General features: G+C 38.8%; 1 protein-coding gene across 2 annotated transcripts in view; it reads left to right on the forward strand.

Moving 5' to 3' along the window:
* MAN2B2 (mannosidase alpha class 2B member 2) overlaps positions 1 to 24,346 on the forward strand; it is a 33,646-nt gene extending 9,300 nt beyond the window's left edge. Inside the window, exons 4-19 of one of the 2 annotated variants that reach the window (XM_075752540.1) lie at positions 1,337 to 1,509; positions 2,779 to 2,894; positions 3,916 to 4,093; positions 6,860 to 7,058; positions 10,414 to 10,604; positions 11,449 to 11,632; positions 12,542 to 12,675; positions 15,026 to 15,282; positions 17,153 to 17,344; positions 18,656 to 18,908; positions 19,014 to 19,124; positions 19,238 to 19,430; positions 20,091 to 20,243; positions 20,614 to 20,726; positions 21,624 to 21,741; positions 22,622 to 24,346. In XM_075752540.1, coding sequence (XP_075608655.1) covers positions 1,337 to 1,509; positions 2,779 to 2,894; positions 3,916 to 4,093; positions 6,860 to 7,058; positions 10,414 to 10,604; positions 11,449 to 11,632; positions 12,542 to 12,675; positions 15,026 to 15,282; positions 17,153 to 17,344; positions 18,656 to 18,908; positions 19,014 to 19,124; positions 19,238 to 19,430; positions 20,091 to 20,243; positions 20,614 to 20,726; positions 21,624 to 21,741; positions 22,622 to 22,716 — 2,660 coding nt within the window. In that variant the 3' untranslated portion in view covers positions 22,717 to 24,346. The remainder of the gene's footprint in view (positions 1 to 1,336; positions 1,510 to 2,778; positions 2,895 to 3,915; positions 4,094 to 6,859; positions 7,059 to 10,413; positions 10,605 to 11,448; positions 11,633 to 12,541; positions 12,676 to 15,025; positions 15,283 to 17,152; positions 17,345 to 18,655; positions 18,909 to 19,013; positions 19,125 to 19,237; positions 19,431 to 20,090; positions 20,244 to 20,613; positions 20,727 to 21,623; positions 21,742 to 22,621) is intronic. The other variant, XM_075752538.1, reaches the window with a different exon arrangement.
* The last annotated feature ends 2,830 nt before the right edge of the window (positions 24,347 to 27,176 follow it).

Genomic DNA, 27,176 nt, shown 5'->3' on the forward strand with positions numbered 1-27,176 from the left:
TTAGTACACCAAACCCAGGACTTCTCCAAAGAAAATACTAATATTGACTGAAGAGTCCTTTTGTTAAATGCAAATACTGCTTTTTCTTTCATTGGCGTTAGCTGCAAAAAACATTATTTCTAATTTAATATTTCATTCTGTGTATAAACATAATTTTTTTAAAAAGAAAATTCAAGTTTGGCAATTTATTCAGCAGGAACAAAAATATTAATATATTTTAAAATCCCCATTTATTTTTCCTGAAAGCACTTTGCTCACATACAACCAAAAAAACATATCCTTGCATTGTGTGTGGAGTTCATCTTGAGAAGACAAAGCCAGTGCAGATATTTGGAGTCTACATTCCATGTCCTCTCCTGTCTGTCCAGCCACCTGTGTTTTGGAAGAGCCTAGCAAACTCTGCCTAAATGTGCTTCAATCAGAAGAGTTAAAATAAACACATTGTTTGTGAATATTTTCACTAGAGAAGACCTTAACCATGGGAAAGATGGAGGGAAAAGAGAATGCCTTGCAACCTCAGTTGTTCAAACATGATATTAAAATTTGGAGTGGAGTTAGTCCAAAACAGGGAAGATATCGTTGTATTTTCAAATAGTTCTGAGCACAATTGCAGAACTATGAAATTAAGATCTGCAAACTTTTTTTTCTTCTTTTATGATGAGAATCCTAGTGTATATACCAGAGTTCTGAATAAAATCTACTGCTTAGCTGTTATTTTACTTTCATTTAAATGGTTTGTTTGAGTTTTTTCTGTTGTCTGGTCTTTCTGGTTTGGGGGTTTCTTTTTTTGAAACTCGTTTCAATACAAAATTAATAACATTGGTTGTAAATAACGTTGTGTATCAAGATTGCTATTAACCATTGGCTTTTTCCTTTTTATACAATTGAGGCTCATATTCATATTAGTTTTGTTTACTGGATGGCTTCCCTGTCCCTTTGTCATTGATGTGAGACTGAAATTTTCTGAGAATGGGTCATATGATTTGAGCAAACACAAACTAAACCCCAGCTTGTTTTCATGCAGACTCCAACCTGGCTATTGGCCTTAACCTACTCTGTATTTAAGTACTTTTTCCCAGGCCTGTCTCTAATCATAATTCCTTTTTCTTATTCATCTTTTATGATGTTGATGAGTTATACTTGGCATAGCAAAATAAATATTGCCAGTGTGAAACTTTCTGCTGTGAATCATTAAATTCCTGAAACTTTAAATGCTTTGGTAAACAGTAACAAAGAGCTGTCCTTTAAGTGCTTATCTGCAATACTATATGCCTATTTAATTTATAAAATGAACTTTTAAATGTGTTCCTAACATTAAAAAAATTTTGCTTTGCAGAAGGGCATGGATTTTTGTATGAAACTTTTGCAATCAGGCCTCAGTTTTCTTGGCACGTTGATCCTTTTGGAGCTTCAGCTACAACACCAACTCTCTTTGCTCTGGCTGGTTTTAATGCTCATCTTATTTCTCGAATTGACTATGATCTGAAGGCAGACATGCAGAAAAACAAGGTAAAAATACCCTTGGGAATGGAACCTATTGCCAGTCTCTACTTACAGTCATCTAAACCACGACATTAAGATAAGCATCTGTCTGATCTGTGCAAGAAAATATAGGTATTTCTTCTCTAAAAGTGACATTCTGATTGCATATGGTAGTGGTGAAATATATTGAATTTGTGTCATATGGTCAAGTAATGTCTTCGTGACATCTTGGTCAAGGATATAGTCTAGCCTGAAGAAGACAGAAAATGCAGGCAGTTGGGCAAGGCATAAGTTGGCATTGAATTAGGAGTGTTGGAAATGGAGACATCTCAAATGGGTTTCAGCTTCCCCTGAGAAAATCTTAGATAGTTGTTTTATATAGACTGTTTTAAAATGTAGTGTGTATGTTTGGGCACAGTGCTTGGGCACATGCTTGGAACATTTATTTGTGCCTATAAAAGTGATAATACTAGATCAGTTAGGGTAGCAGCTAATAATTTTTTTTCATTTTAATTCAGTTTTTGTTTCATGTTCTGCCTTCTCTCACGCAGTGTCCCATACACAGTACATGTTTTTCTTTTCCTATCACAGTGTTGGATCCTGATCTGTCATCTAAATTATGTGAAAATAAGGGGCTTTCACTAGTATGAGCTGGGCATTAGGCAGTTTTTTATGAATCTTGGGTGAAATTCAAGTGTCTCTGAAGAAGACAACAGAATTCCTGTTGAATTTGGCCAAGCCAGGACTTACCACCTTTGTTTACAGTGAATTGTGATACTTCCTTTCTGCTGAAATCTTTTATGAGCTTTTGAAAATCTCTTCCCATCTAACTTTTTTTTTTCCCTCTGGCACTTTACAGTCTGGAGGCTTCCAAAACTGTAAAAATTCTGTTTCAGTTGATTAAACATTGATTCCCATTGACTATAGTGCAATCCAGACTACATCTGGGTCTTTCCTAGCACAGAGGTGTTCAGTTTCTGTTTCACTTCTGCTGAAACAAGTGAGATTTAATGCCTGTGATGAGCTAGGCTTACACCTGGATTTTAGCAGTATGCTTGCAGTGTGCTACCTCCTCTCCTTCTCCATCAATTTGAATAGAAAGAGGCAACACTATAGCTTCCTATATATAGTATGTGACCTTGCTTGGGGTGCCATTGGCTGGTCTTAAGTAAAAGCACTTGAAATATTATAAATGGTGGAAAGGAAGATGGACACTCTGAAGTCTTAAGTTGTTAATGATGGTATTTCTGTGCTTGTCATCAAGGGTAACAGTTTCTTACCTCTTTTGTTTTCCAGAAGCTTCAGTTTGTATGGCAGGGCTCTCCTTCCTTATCTGAAAGACAGGAGATCTTCACCCATGTTATGGATCAGTACAGCTACTGTACCCCATCACATATACCTTTTTCAAACAGGTCTGAAGATTTCCCAATTGGCCAGAAATAGTGATCACTTCTGAGAGTTTACATTGTTGGAGTTTAAGCATTTTCTTTGACTGTTTTCTTTCAACAGTATTCTACTGCTTTCTCCTGATCTGCAGTGGGTCAAGGAGAAATCTAGACTCTGTAGATCTGAGTCAGGATTATTAAGCATCCACAGTTACCCACCATAATACATGAAGTTTGCTCAGTACCCAACAACTAAATGCTCAAAAATGACACCTACTACTGACAGGCATTAAAAATACTTCAAAATATTGACAGTCTTTAATGTTTTCTAGCAGCAGGAGACTTGGAACACAGGTACTGCTTTCATGTACATATAGGCACCATGTCAGTCCTCATCAAAATAATATAAAATAAAAATGCAAAACACATCAGTTGCTGTAAACAGAAAATGTCCAAAGCAGGACTGGAATTCTGTTTCTCTGCCTGGGAAGTTAAGATTTAAAAACTCCAGGAAAGTCAATATGGACTTGGCCATTGCTAATTGATTTTCTATGGGAGATTTTCAGCTTTATATTGGGCTGAGATGGTGCATATTATCTGTGTATAAACTAAAGCGACTAAAAATTTCCATTTACTTTGTGAAAAAGATCTGAGAGCTTTTGAAAACTTTATTTTGCTCACTGGCTTATCCAGCAAAATACTCTTTGTAAACAAAGTCTACTTGGGGGAACATCCTCATTGTTACAAAGCTTGCTGTTTTGTCCTATGATTTCTTTGTTCTATGCCAGTAACCAGCAGGGACTTGGAAAGTTGCACAGTGCGAAAAGAAAACTGGACAACCTTCCTCCTATCTCCACCCTCAAATAAACACTAAAACCCAAATACTTGTAATGGATATAAACTGGGGGGGTTTTGGGGGGTTGGTTTGTTTTTTGTTTTGTTTTTTTTCCTGCTTATTCCCTATGCATCTGCATTTTATCCCAGCACTTTTTGATGTGTTTTTCCCAGTTGAAGAAATCCTGTTTATAGCCTATGGCTTTCTCCTTAGGTCAGGATTTTATTGGAATGGAATTGCAGCTTTCCCAGATCCACCAAAAGATGGTGTTTATCCAAACATGAGCCTCCCTGTTACAAATACTAATATCCATCTGTACGCACAAACCATGGTGGCAAACATTAAGGAGAGAGCAGCCTGGTTCCAAACAAGCGATGTTTTGTGGCCATGGGTAAGTGTGCGATCAGCATTTGCTTTAGAAGTGGCAGGTACACCTACAGTATGGACAGTAGGTCAATGGTATTTTGCTACAGTATGTACTACAAAAATGCAGGTACAAACCACACGTCTGTAAAGTGTTTTCCTAATAAGTGGGGTCCAAATGTCTGATTAGTAATGATTTTTTAAAAACTAGAAATTCCTTGTACAGTCTGCCAGCTGTCTACCAAGTCTTCCACCCTACTTTATATAGAAAGAAATGTGACATAGTTGTGAAGATAACCTGTTGTGAAACTATATATTGCGATATTGCTTCCTTTTTTCTCTCCTTGCTTTGTCTATTTAACTGATCTTTTTAGATAACTGCTTAGCACAACATAACTCTCTGTTAACAAAAATTATAGCATTACAAAAAAATGAATTACACATTAGGTAGACAAGGTCTTTTCTAACTGATGTGTAATCATTTTCATATACAGTCTTTGTGTTTTAGTTAGAAACATAAGCATATCCCAGCTTGATCATCCAAACACTTTTTTCAGCAATATGCATTGTTAATTGTCCTGCATGTACACAAAGCATTGATATGCTCTTGCTATTAAGTCCTTTGAAAAGAATAACTTTTCCTAAACTGAATGTACAGTCTGTTTTTGAATTTTGAGGAATGCTCTAGGTCTCATAATTACAGTTAAAGGGTGATGTGTGTTCTTAAGATGGCTGTTTCACTGCTTTATCTGTTATTGCAGAGAATATTTTCTGAGTGATGCAGCTTTGAGTCACTGACTTGTTTTTCTCCTGTGTTTGTGACACTTGTTTACATTAAATTTATTGGGTTTTTTAGAGGGTGAGAAGTGGGATAAAATACTCTGTAGTAGTGCCGTAGTGAAAGTTACGGTGGAACGGTGAGGAAGGAGTTTATAGTAGTACAAATAAATTCCAAACATCTAGATTCAAACCTGCAGTTTTGCAGTAATGAAGAAAATGTCAGTCTCTGACTTCCTGATTTGTGTGCTTTTGATAATGAGCTTTAAACAAAGTGATAAAAGTTTGTTAATCATTCATACTGCTATGTAAAGAAGTAGAGAGAAATAGATACATGGATACCTCTGTAGCTAAGCTTAGCTAATTTTTCATGGTTACGAATAGTTTGGAGTACTTGGATTTTTTTTTTTTCCTTCAGTTAAAAAATCAGGAAATAAACACCTTCCCATTTAAGGTCAGACCTCACATCTAGACTATTGGCACTTTTGTAGTGAGTTATATGGACAAACAAGTGTTTGTTCATGATCTGAAGCAGCTAGTTGTGCAGTGTGAAGCACTGTGGGGCAGTGTAAAAGTTCAAACCTGCCTCTCTACAGGCCACAGCAGCAGATGTAGGAGGGGGGAAGGAATTGTCTTAAGGGCTGGAGCTGATCCTTGAGATGTTCTTTGGCCTGTGTGGTTGAACTAACTGTACAGTAATACATAGTGTTCCTGTGCAAAGTTTTGTTCAGACAGTGAGTGGATGTGATGACTAACTACCACAGGTTCTCCTGAATATCCTTGTTCTACAGAGCTACAGTGCTCCCCAGCTACTATGTTCTGTGTCAGTGTGAGCAGAGTCTACCAGCCCAGCACATCCTGTTCTGTGGTGTAAAGTGTCTACTTTTTGTGAGGAAGTCTTCTTGGATCATGGATTGAAAGTAGTGCTCTATAAATATGAAGTAGTTTTGACTGGTAAACGTATTGCTTCTCCACAAATACAATTAGAGTCAACATTAAGAAGTCTGGTTTGCACTGACTGATGCACTTTTCAGTATTTGGTTTGATATGTTTTAGTAGCTCATTCCAGTTGGAAATTGTTTTCCAGTTTCTGCTATATATGTGCAGAAGATCTCTGGGTATCTCAGAAGAACTTTTCTGTTTTGGAAGTAGAATTTCCACTTTCTGATCAGTGACTTACCCTGTTAAGTCTGAGGGACAAGCATGTGCACTAGGATTCATAAAGGATGTGACAGTGACCTTACTTGAAACACCTAGTAAATTGGGTGTTTCCCACTCATATCTGGAAAGAGAGGGGAGAGTAATCACCTCTGAGTTCAGTTGCACTCATCAGGTTCAACTCATGAGTTGAATGGGTTCAGCTCATCAGGTTAAACTCCTTGAGCTCATGAGGTAAAGGTTGGAGTAGAAGATGGGATTGCAAGGAAAATAGAGCCTTCAATAGAAGGCGGAAGTTGTGCAAGTGTGCTCAAAAAAGAGGCTTTAATACAACGGTGTATCACCTCTCTTAACTATTTGGATGAGCATCAGAAGTACTATAGTCTACTGTCGTGATAGGGCATCAGCAACACATTTGCGACATTTGTACTACAGGGATCTCTGTCCAGATTGTTTTGTTTCACATTATGTCCTCACCACTTCCTAAAGCTGTGAGCATTCTTAAGAACAGAAAATAAGAACTTCCTTATTTTCTAAGTGGGAGAAATGCCATGTGAAAAGAAACAAAGGTCATCTTTCCAGGAATGTATGTATGCGTTTTTCCAATTGCTACCACAAAATTTCATGTTCTTGCACAATATGGTGTGTCAACACACTTCTCCCTATCTGTAATGCTGGTCAGTTATCAGCTGATCTGTGCCAGTAACCCTACCCTTTCTTGACATTTTGTAACAAACAACTTTCAGGTGGGCAGTCAAGATCAAAAGAAATACCACTTTGACATAGACTAGTGTTAAAAAAGATCCTTCTAAATTGCATGACCCAAAGTCATTTCACTGTTCTGTTTTTGCAATTTCAGGGCTGTGACAAACAGTTCTTTAATGCATCTGTTCAGTACTCCAACATGGACCTGTTGTTGGATTATATTAACAAGCATTCTGATCAGTTTGGACTGACTGTCCAGTATGCCACTGTTGGTGATTACTTCCAAGCAGTTTATAGCAGAAATCTTACATGGGAAATTCGGGACTCTCAAGACTTTCTTCCATATTCAACAGGTAATTAAGTTCATAACTGCATAATGTCTGCCTCAAATGTATGCATTTAAAACTTTCATAAAGGAAAACTGAGAAAATGAGAAATAAAGTAAAAGGGAAAACACCATCTCCTTATAACATTTATTTACACTACCAAGTGTCATCAAAAAAACAAGTTGATCCCAACTTGGTGGTGTAAGAAAGATGGTAGGGCAGTGGTTGGAATATTTCTTTGGAACCATTGGAAGCAGTGAGTGAAGGAAGAGACCTTGAAAGAAAGAGTATAGAAACAGGCAAACTTGGCAAGAAATCAAACTTGAGGGTTTTGTTTTGCTGTCTTTGAATAGAGTGCAAAGCAAAGCCAAGCACAAGGTATATTCGTGTGTGTGTAATGTCATCCAAATTTTTGTAATGACCTGAAGAAATGTATAGATACTGCACTAATCAGGCTCTGTTACAGTGAAAGCAGTGAGCAATGAGATAAACCTGTAGGCCTAGGCCACCTGGCTGAAATTCAGTAAGATATTTCAGTGGATGGATGAAGGAAAAAAAGACTGCAAGTATGTAACACACTGTGAACTGGTTAGCAGACAGCAGTGATAGCAAAGGTACTTCCCAGAGGTGTACCAGCACAACTAATACAAGAAGTCTCGTGACATTGGAGGGGTCCTGTCTGAACTCTTGAAAGGTGAGATCCTAGGGCTCATTCTGCTTCAAATATAGATTTTTGACTATTTGTTTCATGTTTGGACATTAAACTTGTAATTCATTCTTTTCTCTGCCTCCCACACATTAGCATGCACAAATAACCTGTAGTCTCCTAGGTATTCTGCAGTATTAGATGTGCATGTTACACCTCTTCTCCTCTTCCCCAAAAATGAGATGTAGTAAGGACAGTGCTCCAGAATCCAGGGAACTGAAAGGAAGCTGATAAACTGAAAGACACCTAGAAACAGATGGATGCATGGCCAAATAGAGCCATATCCCATTCTTACTGGGTAAATGAACTGGATTATGCATAAATTAGAGCAGAGATGGGAAATGTGACGTGGAGTAATCTATGAATGTCTGAAGGAGCAGCAAGGCAGGTGACTGAGGCAATCTGAAAGCTCTTAGGGTGCTGCTTTGTTAGGACAGTGGAACAGGAGTGGTCAAATTGAAACAGTTGGTGCTGAGGATTTGATGTCCACATTCTATGTAATTCCAGGAAAGTTGGATATTATCTGGTCATATGGACTGAATGCCCATTAATGCTTATTGCATACCATCAGGAATCTAGTTTGTAAGCTCCAAAATCGATCTTATATATAAAACAGAGCATACTAGGTAAGGATGACTGGTAGACTCACTTGAAAAGCATGTTCCTGGTCCAAACAAAACACTAATGTAGATGAATCCCTAAAGTCTCTTGTAGGAGAAAGTCTTGTCTTTTTCATTAAAGAAAGCAGTTTTAAATTCTGGGGAAAAGAAAATTGTGTTACAACTAAAATCTCAAAAAGTAAAAACACCACCTGTATTTCTGAAATTTCCTAGTACAATGTGACACAAATTCATTGCAGCTGCTTGTTGCTTGCTTGCTTCTTACTTGCTGCACTACCTTGGCTTTTCAAGCAGAGCTGAAAAGTACTGGGCACATATGAAAGAAGGCATGCCATACCCAACATCCCTTTAATCCTTTTCCCCAGTAAATTTACCCTTTTAGGCCTCATATCAAAGTATGCGGAGAGAAGATACAGCTAAATTCTCAGTTTCTAAACTCATTCATTTGTTTCATTGCCTGGATTATCATTAAAATATTATTGGCATCATTAAAATACCTTTCTGTATAATTGTAGCTATCACTACTTCATCGCATTTTTTGGCATTGTGGATGTATATTTCAGACTATTACAACCCAAATTTAGCTTATACTTCCAATATTCTGTAACGTGTCTGTTAACTTTTAAACGAATAAAAATAACTGTTGCTTCCTATGAATCATTGCATGGACTGATCCCTTACCTCCCTCTAGGGATCACGTCATATCTAACAACTTGCTGATAAATGCACTGCCAGTTTTAAGTGGTAATATCTTTTTACATCTGGGCTTTTACCTCTATCTTTTGGCATAATTTACAGGCAGTAGTTGATTGCCATTAGCTTGCATAATAGCAGCACCTTCAATGTTCCAGGTGGGTGCCCACACATAGATGCAATCTCTTCCCCAAACGACTTACTGTGCCTTGCAATTGCAGTATAGATTTGAGTGCACTTTCTCCCACATACTGTTTTGCTTCTTGATGATTAATCCTCTCTCATTCTTTCTATGCCATTTTTTTATGAGTCACTTATTGGGCTCAGTGTCACTTCTGACATATGCCTTGGAAACTCAGGTTTTAAGTCCCAGATAAGTATTTCCTTTTTTTACTCTACATTCATTGTACTGTGGTAGTATGCGTATGTGACTCTTGTACTTGTAACCTTGAAAACTGAAATGGAATTAATTCTGCTTGAACTTCTAGCATTTTTTAGGCCGAAAAGAATTTGTCCTGGACCTGGAGGTTTTGAGCAAAAGATCCCATTTCGTAATTCTTGCCTTTGATCCTAGGTTGATAGCAGATTGTAATGGTTGCATATATGCACTTTATAAAGCACTTTCTGCAACTTCTCTCTGGAAAAAAATCTATCAGTGGTATATTTAATAAAATTTTAATTAATAAAAATTTATCAGTGGTATATTTAATAAAAAAAAATCCCCCCCCCAAAACATAACCCCCCCACTAAGCAGAGCTTTGGAGGTTTTAAAAACAAATACTTGCTTTCCTAGTTTACTCCGTGGGACACTGGAACAGATTAGCACAAATATTGAAATACTTTCCACTGACCACTTGAGGGCATCTTTTGATGTAGTTTGAAGTGGTGCGGTAGTTCGGAGTCATGTTATCACACCACTGTTTCTACTCCATTTTGAGGAAATGAAATTTAAAAGAAGTCCCTTTGACTAAAAGGGAGGAATGTAGAGAGCTTGTATCAAGCAGTAACCAAGGATTATAATCTGCTTTCTTTATTGATGAGTAATAAAATATGCCTCAGTGAAAATCCTACAGTTGTTTTGTGCAGATCCACAAAGACGACATTTCTGCAAACACAGCTTAATTTAGTTGATAATGGCTCTGTATCAACATGTTACCAGGCCTGTAGGAAAGATTGTAGCTCTCCAAAGTGCATGTTTATGGCTGTGTTTCATTGTAGGACTGATGACAATTTCATCTGACGACTGATGTGTAAACCCACAGCAGGTTTCATGTAAGAAGCTGTACAATAGTAATTTAATAAGTAACAAGTGATAACTGAAATGGTATTTTGACATGTATTGGATCTGTTCAACTCTTAACAGAGCCATTTCAAACATGGACTGGATTTTATACTTCTCGGAGCACATTAAAAGGAATCGCAAGGAGAGCAAGTTCGCTGCTTTATGCTGGAGAGTCCTTTTTCACACAGTATGTCCGGAAACACCCAGCAAGTTCTATTTGCAAATGTAGAGCCTTAAAGCAACTTCAGAGCCTTAGATGGGCAGTTTCAGAGGTAAAGATTGATTTATTTTTGAAAATGTTTATTGCCCAAAGGCAAAGCTTTGCTTAAGAATTTCAACTGGAGTGTCTCGAGGTTGCTTTCTTGTTTTTGAAATAATTTTCCCCTTTAGCAAGTCATAAGTAAAACAATTTTTCAAAAAAATGTCTTGAAACATGATTTCAGTGCCTTAGCTATGCATTCAGGACATGGTTAATGGCAAATGTTTTCTTTAGCCTGTGGAAGAGTATGTGGTTTCAAACTTTGCACATGAAATTCCTTTTCTTAATGTTAGTTTTATTATTTGCAAAATGTTTTTTAAAAATAAAATAAACAAACAAAGCTAACCAACTGAAAACTACTGATAACCTCAACTTCTGCAAGTTAGAACAGGAAGGACAGATTTGCTTCTTCAAAGTTCAACAGCTAAGTGATCAGCCTCGTACCATTAACCATTTACAGGCCTCACTGTTTATTATCAGCAATAAATATTTTGTCAGAGAAGTTATTGATCAGAACTTAGTAGGAAATGAAAAACCTGTCTTGTTATGGCATTTTTGCTGCATTCTTGGTTTTGGTAACTTGTATTTTTTTTCCTCGAAGCATGTAACTTTAGTAATATCTAAATATCAAAAGATGAATATGAACAGAGGGAAATCCATGTGCATCTTATCTTCGACCATTTCATTCTATATATAGTGATTTGAAGTAGGCAAAATGTGAATCTGTGAATATAGCTGTAATACCTTATTATTTTAAGTTGTATGTCTGAAGGTTAGTGGACCATGTTAATACAAATGCAAACCTGAAGTTGTCATCCTGTTGCATTGTGACCTTTCAAACTACTCTTACATGTAAGGTCCAGCACCACGATGGTATAACAGGCACAGAGTCTCCCAAGGTGAAGGACATGTACGTGAATAACTTGATGTATGGAATGTTCAATGTGAAGAAGCTAATGGCTTCCATAATCTTTGACATGATCAATGCGAAGAATGGAGAGGTCTATTCGTCTGTTTACAATAACAACTCAGGAATACCAGGTACTTTTTAACACAGCTTTTCCAATTTTCAGGCTAACTTATGAAAGCCAGCATGTTTTCCTCCAAAACAATCAACATACTACATACCACCTAAGTTCTGTGAAACATGGCTGGAAAATCCTGTTTGCCTTATGAGACCTGCTAGACTTGAGGCAAAATCAGATGAATTTACAAGCTCTCAGATCTCAAGCATCTGAAACCGGGACCTCTAAACTGATGTTAGGGAGAGCCCTGCCCCAGTGCATACATTAGACCTGGCTCCCAGATTCAGACCTCAAATACTTAACGGAGGAAGAGGTGCTGATCAGGGTGATTACAAAATTAACCTTACCGTGCAACATAAGATTATGCCATAAGAAGCACAGTCACAGTTAAGAAGTGGTTTTGCTATAGTGTACTGCCAGCTGGTGTAAAAAAAGTAAAGGAAATTGTAAGTAGTCTATTCTTGAGACTGTACATTCCATTTTTTCTTTACTTTGGAAACTTTTTAAACTGTCAAATGTAAGTAGTGCCATGGGCTACGCAACAGACTGATTTGGTTTTTTTACAGGGTTGTTTTTAGATTAGGTTTCTCATTTGGTCTTCTGTGTAACTCTGATAAAGTTAACACTGCATGACAATGAGTTGTGGTAAGCTGCTTATTTTCACTAAATGTATTTACATTCAACTCAGGTGTCATTTTCTGAATACACAATCTCTTTTTATTGGGTAAAAAATATAAGAATAAAGCAAAACAGGTTTTTATGAGGTACTATAACATGTTTTCTTTTTTTCAGTCATGAAGTTTTACTGTGGGGTTAAAATTTTGTAAGATGGTTGTACCTAGACAGATCTATCAAATACTTTTTAATATCACATTTTAAAAATACATAGTTTTAGTAACTGATAGCTTGCTTTGTCTGCACAAAGGTGTTACAGATGTTGACCAATATGTTGTTGTCTATAATCCACTGTCATGGAACATCACTACCTTTATCAAGGTTTCTGTCAGCCACTTGGCAATGAGTGTATATGATGAACTGGGACATTCTGTACCAGCACAGGTACTTCAACTTTGTTTCTTTCTGCTGCTTTTCTTTCACTTGTCAGTTGTCACTGACTTGATCCTACCTCCTGTCAAAGTGTGGTAATATATAGTATTACAGTGAAAACAAGTATTAGTTCAAACAGGGATTTTCCTAGTCCTCCTTCAAGTGCTTTTTTTTTTTTGTTTTGTTTTGTTTTGAATACTTGCCTATTCTCTCAACTAGAATTTTTTTGTCTTAATGTCCAAAAGGGCTTCCTGCTTTTCTAGTGTGTTTGGTTTGTCCTTTGCATGCTTGCTGTGTGTGACCTGGCACTTCTTATCTGGCTTTTCTTACTATAAAAACACTATAAAGCCTTTTTGGTTGACACCCTGCCCTACAATTGACAGTCCTGTTTGTACAATTGACAGATTGCCTGGAGGAGGAGAAGAGATTTAAGAAATGTAGGTCTTATTTACAAGCCCAAAAGAAACTGGGGACAGTCAGCTGCCATATGACATATCATTCTGTCGTAGCCAAGCTTCAAGACAAGGCCAGCTGTTCCCCAGGAGAGAAGCAAGTGGCCTCAAGTGAAAGCTAGCACTAGCCTTTCTCAGGAGCATCTGCTGTAGAGTATGTCATCATCAATGGCTTGATACACTTGTAGGAATGCCTCCTGCACATAAGGCCTGAAGAGGCATGACACAATTCCAGATGCTCCCCTCTGTCCCCAATATGACAGGTAGCTCAGCAAGTTCTGCCAGTTGGACAGAGTTTCTATTATCTGTGGCTTATGACTATCACCGTGGATCACGGCACATTGTAGTTGGGTAGTGATACACCACAGCTGTCTCCTGTTCCTGCATATATACATGGCAGTGGCTTAAGACACTACTGCCTTTATGTGGAAGCCTTCAGCCTCTTGGGTTAGCACATGGTCACACTTACTTGTCAGCCACTTACCTCCCAGAAGGTAATCTGAATTACTTTAGCCTTGTAAGACACAAGGAGGAGACTGACATGTATTTAAAGCATTTATTTTTGGATTTAGGATGCCTTGAAGTGAAGTTGTCATTCTGTCTTGTTGAGGCACTGAGGAACAGGTTGCCCAGAGAAGTTGTGGATGCCCCCTCCCTGGAAGTGTTTAAGGCCAGGTTGGATGGGGCTTTGGGCAACCTGGTCTAGTGGAGGGTGTCCCTGCCCATGGCAGGCGGGTTGGAACTGGATGATCTTGAAGGTCCCTTCCAACCCAAATCATTCCATGATTCTATGATTTTAAAAAGACAACGTTTTCTGTTCCAGAGTTGGTCTGTACTCTCTTTTGCTAGAAGTTACCCATATATGCATGTGGATAGTCACTTGAGGCCAAATGAAATCTCTTTACCAGTAATGAGAAGGCAGTTTGGGGTCTTTTTATTCCAGTATGTACTGTTCAAAAGTACATTCATATCACACGCTCCTTCCTTTTGAGAGAATGAAATCCTTAGCTCAGAACCCTGATGTGAGTATCTGGCTGAGAGGAACTGAGGCTTGGCAAGTTCTCTGCCACCTTCTGCACCGCATGTGTGGGTTGTATAGTGAAAGGACAGAATGGGATTAGGTCCTTTTGCTACCACTAAAGTGAGGAGATCTGCATTGTGATTAACTGGACATAAGCCAACCCACAGTGGGAAGGTACAGACAACTTGCTTTAATTTCTGGTTAGTCATAACTAAAGTCTTTGTCCATGTAATCTGTACAGTATTTCTTTCGTACTATTTTCTTGCCCTAAACCAAAAGTAGTACTAAATTAAATAACATTAATGGGCAGGATACATGTAATTGAAAGATGATTAAAAACTGTTGTTTAAGGTATTTTGATATTAAGTAACACAGGTGTTCTGTGTATTGTTCAAAAGTATGACACATTCTTCTACATCTCTCTTTGTGTGCCTTGCTTAAGGTGAGGGCACGTCTGGGTGCTTCCTCTTGTCACGAGTTTTCTCATACTTGTACTGGTCACCTCCCTTATGTTTCAGTCTCTTTTCTGTCATTTGACTGATTAGTTTAATTTGTGATTATTTCTGCTCATATAGACATTTTGCAGTGTGATCTTAAATCAAGATCACCAGTTCCATGTTCACATTAAAATAAGATCTAATTTTGTAATTTTCTTAGTGACCCTCTTTTCTTCACTAGAAAGGCTAAGCTTAATCCAAGTTCACCAAACTCCCAACTAAACATGGCACGGATCTGCATTATAATTGAGAATTATAAGAATGGCATGTTTAGAGACTTATTTTTAAAGTAGTAGTTAATTTTTGTAATTTAGGGCTTACAACACATGAAGGCAGTTGCCTTGCTGATTAATCTTCTGTAATGGACCATTGCTGTGTATGTTACCATACAGGTTCAAAGCTCAGCGGAGTCCCATTCTACCTATGATCTGTATATTTTAGTTGAAATAAGTGGTCTGAGCTACAGAAAATACAACGTTAAACCTTTGAATGGTAAGCAGTCTGCATTTATTGGGAGATCAGTCAAGTACAAGCGAAAAGATGTAACTCGTGCAGATCAACATAGTCGACAGTTGCTTCCTGTGGTTAACGACTGCTACCAGGTCTTGTTTGACCAAAACACAAATCTAATGCACAGCATTACAGAGAGGTGAGATTACCTGCTTGTTTTTAATAATGTTTCAGATTCTGTAAAAAAACTCTTTGTAATGTGTCTTAATTCTGAGACTTGACTAACAAAATGTTCTTTACATTCTTTGCAATTCTTTTTTTTCTCCAGTTCACATGTCCTCCTTTCTACAGGAAGCATCAACACTAGCACAGGTGTGATTCCAATACTATTTCTGTAATAATGTTGCCCTGCTTAACCGTGCAGTTGGTCTAAGATGACATATTACAGTATAAACTAGTAGATCAGCAGAATCTCATTGTTCTTTACAACTAAAGAGGGTTATGAATGTGTGTTTGTATTAAAAATAAATAAGTAAGCATATACACTATGAATACACAATAAGCTTTAAGTGATAAAGCAAGAGCTTTCTTTTACTAATCAGTAGTGTTTTGCAAGTCCTGTATCACTCTTTCTGTGGTAGAAAACTACAAAACTTTTTGAAAAGAAATATTTAACTAAGGAAATTCTATTTAATCAGGCAGATAAAATGGAAGAACAATCAAGATCAAGGTGAGAATTGGGGTTTGTAGATTGTCTTTCTCAGCTGATGCAAATGAGCCCAATTCCTTCAGCTTCAGTGGAGCTGTGCTGCTTTTTACCTGCTCAGGATTCAGATTGTCAGCTATATACTGATGGAAGATTTGACCGCTTTGGCATTGGCCTAGTTAAAATCAGCTTTAAAAATATAATGGGCCTTAACTAAGAGAGCCCTGGAGTAAGTACTTTCTCAAAGTGCCTCAGGATCCTAACTGTTTCCAGATTCCACAAGGAATATAAGGAGGAAAAACAAAAATTTTAATTCAAATGTGAACAAAAATCTAAATTCAAATTCCAGTTTTCTCCATCCTCTTCTGGTAGGCAGCAAGAGCTGGAATTCAGCATGAAGGAGAAATAGGATATTCGCTTTCTTTGCAACCCTTCAGGCAAGCCCAGAATGTTTAAGTTTCAGCAAGTTTGCTTTGGGGTAATGGGAAAGAACAAGGTATAAGGTCAGAATGGGAGGAAAGGTTGAAAAAAATTGGGATCTTCAACTGCGAAGCCTTGTAAAGTTTAGCTGCAACAGAACTTTTAGGTCCTGCCTCTGCACTGGAAATGCCCCGTAACAGGAGTAGTAGAAAATATGTTTTGCTCCTCAGTCATTACAATTTGTAGGTTCACTGTATTAACACTAGCTAAAATGGTTGGCAGTTTAAATTTATATGCCAGATGAAGTTATTTTTCCTATTTTGCCAACAAGGCTCCAAAAGAGGAGGAGAACAGGTAGCTGAGGTCAATAGCATCTCAAATTGCCTTCATATGACTTTCCAAAGACTGTAATACACAGTCATGAAACTGTAAGCTTCAGGGGAGAAAGGAGGAGACAAAGTAGGTACCAAGCGAGTGTAAATTTTGCTATCCTGTTTTCATTATATTCATTACCAGTATTAAATATTGAAAACTGCATCATGCTGATTTGCCTAGCTACAAAGTCAGTTAAATGAACCCGATTATTCATTAATATGGTGCGAGGTACCTCATTTTTGTGCAATGGGTAGGTTTTGATCTTGTAGCAACTTTCACATCAAAATAATGTAGGTGTTTCAGTCTTAAGATGTTTCTGTTTTACGAAAGTATAAAATGACATAGAACCTCCATTTATTTACACACTGACAGATGTCTTAATGGGAAGCACTTTAATTCTCTGCTGTCCTCGTTTCCTAAATCTTACAAAATCAGTTATCCACATTGAGGAAACAATTTTTTTTTCTTACATTTCCAGCCTCATTCCCGTTGCAGTTCAGGTTTGCATCTATTATGTACAAAATGTATTTGTAAGTAATATAATTTTTCTTCTTCTGTGGATTCACAGGGAGACTAATCAGACTGTCCAGCTGACCCAGGAATTCCTTGAGTACCATGTGAACGGGGACGTGATGGAAGGACCCATTTCAGATAACTACTTATTTGCCCCAAATGCTTCAGCTATTCCAGTATCAAAAGCAGTGGGATTGGAAGTGGTTTCTGGAAACTTGATGACAGAGATACGGCAGTATTTCTACAGGTACAACACCATTACAGCTTCACTTCACTGGAATGTTTCATTCTCTGTGGATATGTATGAGATTAATTTTGTATAGTTACTCCTAAACAGTAAGCTCTGTGTACTGTTTAGGATTTAGACAAAAGAACTAGCATGCATCTGCTAAATGTAGCGCTGAGGAAGCACCTCCTTTAAATAGCACATATTGCTGCAGGGAGGGAGGTGAAGATCGTTCAAAGATATCTTCTGTGTTCATTTTGTAGTGCAGCTTCTGTTGAGATCCTGGTTCCATACAATTCAGTGAAAATTGCAGCTAACCTCTTCTTACATGGGTGGAATTTGGACTTAATGGTCCATTTTTGTAACTGTGAATATCTTTCTTACAAGCAAATTAGAGAAAGGAGAAATGAATCCTACACACTGACCCCTGATGAACTAGCTACTTTCTGTGTTAAAATTAGATCAGTCCATAACCCCTTCACCCTCTTTTAAATCTGGTTATTTGATCAAAGCCTTTTGCTTTACATGGCATTGTCCTGGTTCTGGCAAGGATAGAGTTAAATTTCCCAAGGAGCCAGGACAGGTGACCCAAGCTGGCCAGGGGCTATTCCATACCATATGCCATCATGCTCACCAGAAAAGGGGGCTAGTCGGGCAGGGGCGGGCTCTGCGTGGCTGGTCTGGTGGGTCCTGGGATCGGTAAATCGTTCTCTGTTATCACCCATTGTTACTATCTGTTATCAGCACTGTTGTTGATTGTTTTCCCTCTCCCTTGCTGTCCCAGTAAACTGCCCTTATCCCAACCCTCGAGGCTTTGCCCTTGTTTTTTTCCGTTCTCTTCCCCATCCTGCCGGGGGAGGGGTGAGCGAGCCGCATGTGGCACTTAGCTACCGGCTGGGGCTAAACCACATCAGGCATTGTACAAAGATTGTAGTTGAGAAGGACTTTTGGAAAACAATGGAATTCTTGCATCAAAATTAATGTTGTCCAGATTGAAAAAATACATGTATTCTGTACAATGCAAATGTGTTGCTTAGGGAGTCATAATTATTTTAAAATTTGTTGGTAATTTTGAGAAAAACAGAGCCTCTCTAATCGAATGAAGAGTCTTGCAACAATAAAGAAAATCATAGGATATCACTTCACTTGAATATCTGTACATTTGAAAATTAAATTGAAATTAAAAATAATTATACATGTACATGAAATATATAGAAAACAGGCAAGAAAGTTGTCTATGTGTAGGATGACATCATGAATGACTTGCAAGTCTTGACATAACCAGTCAAGTGTTCCACTTTATAAATTCTGCATATCTTCTTATTTTTATAGTAACGTTACTTCTCAGGATTACATATATGCAGTGTATACCAGAATGTATATGGTACCAGAAGGCTACGATGGGAAGTTGCTTTGCCATAGGATAGAGCAAGAATACAGCGTTGGGCCTTTGGAATTAAATCGTGAAGCAGTTCTAAGAACAAGCACAAATTTGAATACTAGGCAGCTACTCTACACTGACAGCAATGGATATCAGATTCAGAAAAGACCATTCAAGGCATACGTGAATAACACAGTGGCTCGGGTAGGCACAAAGGTGTAATCCAAAGTCAGTCGTGTCTTATCTTCATTCTCCATTACTGTTACCTAGGTTAATATTATCACTGCATGATTTACTGTGTGTTTTCAGAACTATTATCCTATGGTCCAGACTGCCTACATTGAAGATGATACCACAAGGCTGATGCTACTTGCAGAAAGAGCTCATGGTGTCTCAAGTCAAGGAAATGGACAAGTGGAGGTAACATATAAAGTATTTTTTTTTTTCTAGGAGAGCATAATTTCATGGCTGCTGATAATATAAGTAAAGCATGATGGCTGATTGCTGTTGTGACATTTACCTTCCCAATACAGGTGATGCTTCACAGGAGACTATGGAACAACCTTCAGTGGGACCTGAATTACAATCTCACTTTGAATGACTCTTCAGTGGTTCGCCCTGTGATTTGGCTTATATTAGGAGCCAAGGCTGTCACCAATATTTTGTATCGGACAAGTGGACTGGCATTAGAACACAGGCCAGTAGTAATGTTTGGAGCATTATCAGGTGCCTCATTCAATCTACTGTGCTATCTTTAGAATCTGAATGGTTTATTTATGTTGCTGTGATTTATGCTGTTAAGTTTGTAAATGCAGACTTCAAGCCTCCTGTGTGGCAAAGTTAGTATACAGTGAGTTAGGAGGCAGATTTAGAGCCTGCTAATTACTTTGCATTAATTTCAAACATGGATGTTGTCCAAGTGTATGAAATGTTTCTCTTGTTATATAATTATCTCTACTTTCATAGGAGAATAAATTTTCAGGGATCTAATGAGAACAACATGTCCACACAGGGAATTAGTGCAAAGTACGTAGTGCACCATATATCAGCTTCCTGGATGCCGAGTCTTAATGACCATTTTTGAGTCATTCTTTTAAAAACATTTGTTTGACTTACTAACTAAAACTGAAGCCTGGTAGTGGAATAGCAACTTGAAGCTGCAGTGAAATTTGCTTTACAGAAATCTCTAATACACTTCTCCAACAGTTAAAATGATGCTGCTTTCTGCTTTGTACCTCAGAAGGCCTTGGAGGAGAAAGCATAGCATCTGCTTTGCATCTGCCTTGGCAGAAAAAGCAAAAATCTCTTTACCCTTCCACAGTACCCTAGCCAGGCTTGCATGTGTGATGGATGTTTTATCTTTTCTTTGTTTCACTTTGCATGGAGGAGATAAACCAAAGCTACCTGGACAACTTCAGCAAAATTCAGTCCACAGTTCACCTGTAACTGTCCCACCTAATCTTCATCTCCAGACTCTGAGCATTCCCGGGTGGAAATACAGCTCTAATCATGCAGAGCAGGTCCACAGCATCCGCAGGGGTAGGCGCCTTCAAAAGAGTGGCTAGATGTTACACTTAAACAAGCTGGCTGGCTTGCTTTCTATCTTCTGTGGCTAGTACTTTTATTTATTCAAAGTGTTGAATTCCTCTATCAAGAAAGTTAATTGTACTGTATGATTTCTCTATTCAAATAGTAAAATATTTCTCCTGCATGAGTTTGTCATGCCTGTTTAGTGTCATTCCTTTCAACAGTGGGAGCTGGGTATTTTTTGATGTTAGTCCTCTTGCTAATTTTAAAAAACGGGAATTAAGTTCAAATTATGAGAGTGTAAAGTTTAAAAAAAAAAAAGTTTAAAAGTTGGTTTTATTTTTAAAGTAAGAAAATATTTGCATTTTGTTTTCTCTTAAAGGTAAACAGAAGCAAGGTGATGCAGACTTCACTCGTATCCTGCTAAGAATTAGGCACTTGTATGAAGTTGGAGAGGATCCTGTGCTGTCTCGACCTGTGACTGTAAATCTGAAGGTAAATCTAATCCTTCAAAAGAGAATATTACTTGAGGTGGTTTTGTTCCAGAGAGAACTGGTTTGGACCAAAACATCCCATGTGCTAGAGACTCCACAAAAGATTGATACAAAAATACTAGTATAACTTTAACCTCAGGGGGAAGCAGGTCTTATTTTTACTCAGCTTTGCAACACAGGAGCCGTTACTTCAGTTGAAGTTGCCATAGGCACAGCAGGAAGGTCTGCATAAGTATCGGTAAGACTGATTCTGTTGAGCTCTTGGTTGTATAACACTTCCTGCAGCACCTTAACCAGTGCAGAGAGTGGGATTCTGTTTTGCTGTTTCTTTAGTTACTGCAAGTTGTACCTATAGTTAGTGAAATGTGGATAGGATTAAAGGAAACAAATACATTTTTCCTCTGTAGTTTATTTCTGCGAGTTGTTGAAACACTGGTTACTTCTATCATGTACTGTGTATTTTCAGTTTCTTGTTTATTTGATCTTTCCTATAAAATTAGATTATTTTATAATACATGATGGGTTTATTATTTTAAAATATGAAATTTTGATTGTGATGACAGAAACATGGGGAACAAGGTATAGAATTCCCCGTTTTGTTTTTAAAAAGTGCAGTGTGAATTTCAGCTCTGGAATGGAGATATGAGTAGGCTCTGAACTTTGCCACAAGACAGAGGAAGCTCTCAGCACCTTGGCTTCTTAGTTTGGAGCCCTGTGAATCTGCAGTTATCCTTGTGTTGCATGACCTAGCAGATTTTTAAAGTCTCTACTTCTCTGCTTAACAGGTCAATGCTAGAGATGAAAGTTCTACTCTGGTCTACCTGTGTACTAGACCGGTGAGTGCGATGCTATTCTCAATAACCTGTGGTTTGATTCCTTGTCTCTTCTTTACTCACAGTCTTTGCTAAAGGGATTAGGATCAGTGATGGTGGTGGAGGAGCGATCACTCACAGGCACCTGGGATGTAAACACTTTGAAGCGGTGGAAATGGAAGACTGCACAATATCCAAGCAAAGGTAAGTGGAATAAGGTGTTTGGTGTCTGTATTGTTGTTGACTGTTGAAGCTTGATGAATAGTCTAATTAAAAATATAAAAAATATTTGCAAGATTAAAAATGTATTTTGTTCTGTATGGCAGACCTAGTATCTGTAACAACCTGCAAGTAGTAGCATTTAGCAGAGATTCCCTGCAAGTACTAGACTGCTGTATTTCTCTGATGGCTTGTTTTGCCTAGAAGTGTTAAAAAGCTTGAAATCTTGCTGGAGTTATCTTTGTCCAGATAGAAGTGGCTACTTTATGAATTCACACTTGTGACACAGACTAATTTTGTTAGATGCTGATGAGTTCTGTTAATCTAAGCTTAAGTCTGTGCTGCAGAAAAACAGCTGCAGTTAAAAATCCCCACTGTAATCAGCTTAAAGGACTGTGTGGATATGGTTCAAGTTAGGGCTGACACTCAAGTCAGATGCTGTGGGTGACCTCATTTCATTTCTCATTTCGGTTAGTTGCTTGAACATACTGTCACTTCTATCCATATATGTGCCTTGTAAAAAGCTTGCAGAGGTTTTGGGCTGGGCTAGGTGAGAGGTTAGAGGTCTACTTGACCTGCAGCTAGGAACTTCCTGTTTACTCATGATGAAGAAAAGGTGTGTGACTGGGGAGTTGTTTCACATTTTCTGTGTGACTCAGTGTGTGAAAAGAAGATGAGTTGTATATTTTCATGTTCTGAATGGGTGCATCTTAGGCTCCATGCTACTTAGAGATTTAAGGGGGAGAATCTGCTCAAATACCAGCTTTTAAGGAAGGGATGAGTTAAAACTTTTGAGATAGAATAATATGTACATTTCAGTAAACCTTCTTCTTTAATAAATTACCAACGTTTTTGTGTTTTACAGGATTCTCCAATGGCACAGACACCTCAGAAAACTGTATAGTAACTGTTCACCCAAAGGAAATAAGGACTTTCTTCGTATACTTTCAAGGTCAATAAAGTTTGACATTGTATTTTAGGAGTGAATATGTAAAATCTTCCAATTTTTATTTCAAGATACGAGTGATGATCTTGAGAAACATTCTACTGCTGTTAATGAAAGAAACTCTAAATTTAATTAAATTGTTGGCCTGAGTTGTTGGGTATTTTTGTTGGTTAATTATTTACAACTCTCTTTTTCTGAAACGTGTTCAATTGAAAAATGACCTTGGTGTTGCAGTACAAGCATATTGAACATTTTCGTGCTTGCAGTGGGTGGTTTTAAAGTGATTGCTTCTACGATGCTTCACTGTTGAGCACTGACAAAGTCATATTAGTCCTACAGTCTTGAATTGTCCTTCTAATTAGTGATCTCAAGAGTCTTCTCTTAAGGTTTTTATTGTCAGAGGAGATGACTTCCAAATCACAGAATAGTGATTTGCCAAATGGTGTTCTGTTTCTACATGCAAGGAGGTATGCCTGTCATGTGCTTCAGCTATTTTGTCTTTTGGGCCTTTGTGCTAAATTCACTTAAATTGTGTCTCTTAAGGTTCAGAACTGATTGGCTTTGCTTCACAGTATCTTGGTCCTGGTTGTTCAGGCTTGTGTTCTGGGTAAACTGGAGCTAGTCTGTCGACAGGTGTATTGCCACATGGCCAGTAACTAACTCATCGCGTAACCCAAAGCAGGAACACCGTTCTTATGACACCACAAACTTTCATTCTCAGGCTCAAAGAATGTGCACAGTGGTAGCAGGAAATGTTTCATTAGCATTCAAGTTGAAGTTAATTACGGAGGACTGTGTTTAGGGTTAAACTGGCACTGAGGTGCAAATTCTAAGCAGATCTAATTGAGCAGCTGAAGGAAACTTGGCCAGCATCTAGCTTTTCTAATAGCTCATATGTATTTATCTTCAAAAGAAAAATGGCATTTTTCTGTTTTTCTTCTTAGCTCTAATCAATGTGGAGCTGTAGAATCTGATTCTGTTCATGTCCCATTGGGCAGCTTTACTTATTTTACTTATTCACCATGAAAATGCACATAGCTGAGATGAGAATCAAGTCAGTCACTTCACTGCAGTGGTAATGATGAATTATGCTTGTTGCAACACTGTATTTCTGACCAGTGGAACGTAAAAATGAAAGAGGAAAAAATATAGGTTTAAAAGAGGAAAATAGGTGCCTTTTCAGTCAATTAAAAACTCCAGACCTAGAATCATGTAAAAATGACATTTTACTGTGGTAATTATTCTGATTTACTTCGGCTGTTCAGCAATAATTTCCTCCATGTGGAGACGCTGTTCAAGAACAAAGGAAACAGAGTGAAAAGAGCTCTCCCATAATAGCTATTGTGAAATAGTTATGCTGGAAGAGCTGCGCTGGTGGTCAATTTTTCCGTGTAGACAGCCTGTGTATACTAACTGGTTGCATCTCATTAAAATCACTGCAGAAGCTGCCTTGTTCAGTTATTGGATGAAGAAAGGTTGTTTCATATTTTCCATTCGTTATTTTTCATACTTGGCTATAAATATTTAGTGGTATGCCAATCTAACCTGCCCTGCTGCAATGAAAGCTATTTTCCTGTAACATTAAGCCCGTAGGGAAAGCATATAGCCCTGTAACTAGGCTGCAATAAAGCATGATGGCAGCTATTTTTCGTTTTGTTTTGTGTATGTATTTGGAAAATGAAATGTGTTCAGCTAAGGCATTTTCCTTGCTTGTACGTCTTTTTCTCATTCCCTGCTTGGTTATGCCATGTAGTATAATGGGTATACTGTGTAAGTTACACAGTGGTATGATTACAATTCATGTTTTTGTGACTGAAGTGGCATTCACTAATACATGTGCTGGTAACAGCCAGTTATGCTGGTGGATTATAAAAATTGAACTGTATCTTCAGTTCTTCTGGAGAGTTGGGTGGAGAGGAGTCAAATGAAGTTCAACAAGGGCAAGTGTAGGGTCCTGCACCTGGGGAGGAATAACCCCAAGCATCAGTATAAGTTAGGGGTTGACCTGCTGGGAAGCTGTTCTGCAGAGAAGGACCTGGGAGTCCTGGTGGACAAGTTTTCCATGAGCCAGCAGTGTGCCCTCGTGGCCAAGAAGGCCAATGGTATCCTGGAGTGCATTAAGAAGAACGTGGCCAGCAGGTCGAGGGAGGTTATCCTCCCCCTCTACTCTGCCCTGGTGAGGCCACATCTGGAGTTCTGTGTGCAGTTCTGGGCTCCCCAGTTCAAGAAAGACAGGGAACTACTGGAGAGAGCCCAGTAGAGGGCTACAAAGATGATGAGGGGACTGGAGCATCTCTTGTATGAGGCAAGGCTGAGAGAGCTGGGTCTCTTTAGCCTGGAGAAGACTGACAGAGGATCTCATCAACACTTCTAAATATCTAAAGGGCAGGTGTCAAGAGGATGGGCCCAGACTCTTTTCAGTGGTGCCCAGTGACAGGACAAGGGGCAATGGGCACAAACTGGAACACAGGAAGTTCCATCTGAACATGAGGAAAAACTTCACTGTGAGGGTGACCGAGTGCTGGCACAGGCTGCCCAGGGAGGCTGTGGAGCCTCCTTCTCTGAAGATATTCAAAACCCACCTGGATGCAATTCTGTGCAACATGCTCTAGGTGATCCTGCTCTAGCAGGGGGGGGTTGGACTAGATGATCCCTTCCAACCTCTGCCATTCTGTGATTCTGTGGGCAATTGTATGGCCGATCCTACAGCTGCAGATGTCAGGCTGGGAAAACTACTGTTTCTAGTAGGCTGTGTTAGAACAAAACCTACAAAAACCTTCTGTATGCAGGATACTGTAAACAGGGATACCTCATTACCAGCTGATTTATCTGTTGGGGAGGTTTCTACTTCAATTTGTGGAGACTTTCTGAATTAAAAGAAAAAGGAAAAAAAAGGAAAAAACCGCCCCACCCTCCCCCCCCCCCCCCCCCCCCCCCCCAGAATATTTTATCTGGAGTTATTTCAGTCCAATTGGCCATCAGGGAATAATTTGCTGGAGTCAAATCTTGTATTGCACTGGAAGCATCCAAGACTGTGGTCTGTAAAAAGCATGGCATTCCTGCTAGAAGATGTTGTTGCATATTTTATATTTTCTTTTTCCTGAGAAATCTCAGCCCAAGCAAATGGGAGCCTGCAGGCATTGAAATCTCTGTAGAGGGACCCGTTTAGTAATCATCCTTTTTTCTTCTCTCACATGTATCAAGACAGTGAGGAGAAATATTGCAGTGCTACATCAAGACTTGATAGAAATCAGGCCACTCTGTGCTTAAATACTACATCAGATAGGACACACAAAAGAAAAGAGGGTGGATGTAATGTTGAAAGCAGAGGAAAAAAATCACCCATGAATACAGTATGTGCTATGGTAAATGAGCTTTGTTTTTAATTTTGATTGGAGTTAAGGATGTAGCAGTTACAGAGTGGAAGAACTGGAGGGGATAGCAGAGCACTTGGGTGCTCAGGAAGGAGAGGTTCTGACAAGCAGTCAGTGTCCTGGTTTCAGCTGGGATAGAGGTAATTTTCTTCACAGGGGCTAGTATGGGGCTGTGTTTTGTATTTGTGCTGAAGCAGTGTCAATAATACAGAGATGTTTTTGTTATATTGAGATGTTTTTGTTATTGTTGAGCAGTGCTTACACAGAGCCAAGGCCTTTTCTGCTTCTCATGTCACCCTGCCAGCGGGATGGCTGGGGGGGTGCACAAGGAGTTGGGAGGGGACACAACCAGGACATCTGACCCCAACTGACCAAAGGGATGTTCCATACCATGTGACGTCATGATCAGCATACAAGGGGCTGGGGGAAAAGGAAGGATGAGGGCAGTGGCATTCGGAGTGGCGGTGTTTGTCTTCCCAAGTAACCATTACGCGTGAGGGAGCCCTGCTTTCCTGGAGATACCTGAACACCTGCCTGTCCATGGGAAGTGGGGAATGAATTCCTTGTCTTGCTTTGCTTGTGCTTGTGGCTTTTGCTTTGCCTATTAAACTGTCTTTATCTCAGCCCATGAGTATTCTCACTTCCACTCTTCCAATTCTCTCCCCCATCCCGCCAGGGGGGAGAGAGTGAGCAGCTGTGTGGGGCTGAGCTGCTGGCTGGGATAAAACCATGACACGGAGTGAAACTAGTATAAGATATGCAAATCTTCTGATAACAGCTTATTTTGTTCACAGCTCCTGACTGCCGCCCCTTCAAGATGCTGCTGTTCTGGGTCTTGTGGGACATCAGTTTATTTTGCCTTTTATTTTATTTGTTTCATCATTCTATGTAATTTTGAAGAGCAGAAGCTTGAATGTCCTCAAGAGCTGGTGGAGTCATATTTGTATCCAGGGACAAAGAGTGGCTTTCAGTAAACCTGTTTTACCATCTCCTTTTCCAGTGCCCATGGCCACTTTTTCGTGTCTTCTCTGTTGGCTCTAGGCTCTGCTGATTGTAGCATTGTTCAGCATCTGATAAGGCGTGGGGAGCAAAAACGTGAG

This window comes from Balearica regulorum, chromosome 4 (genome assembly GCF_011004875.1).
Source record: "Balearica regulorum gibbericeps isolate bBalReg1 chromosome 4, bBalReg1.pri, whole genome shotgun sequence".
NCBI lineage: Eukaryota > Metazoa > Chordata > Aves > Gruiformes > Gruidae > Balearica > Balearica regulorum.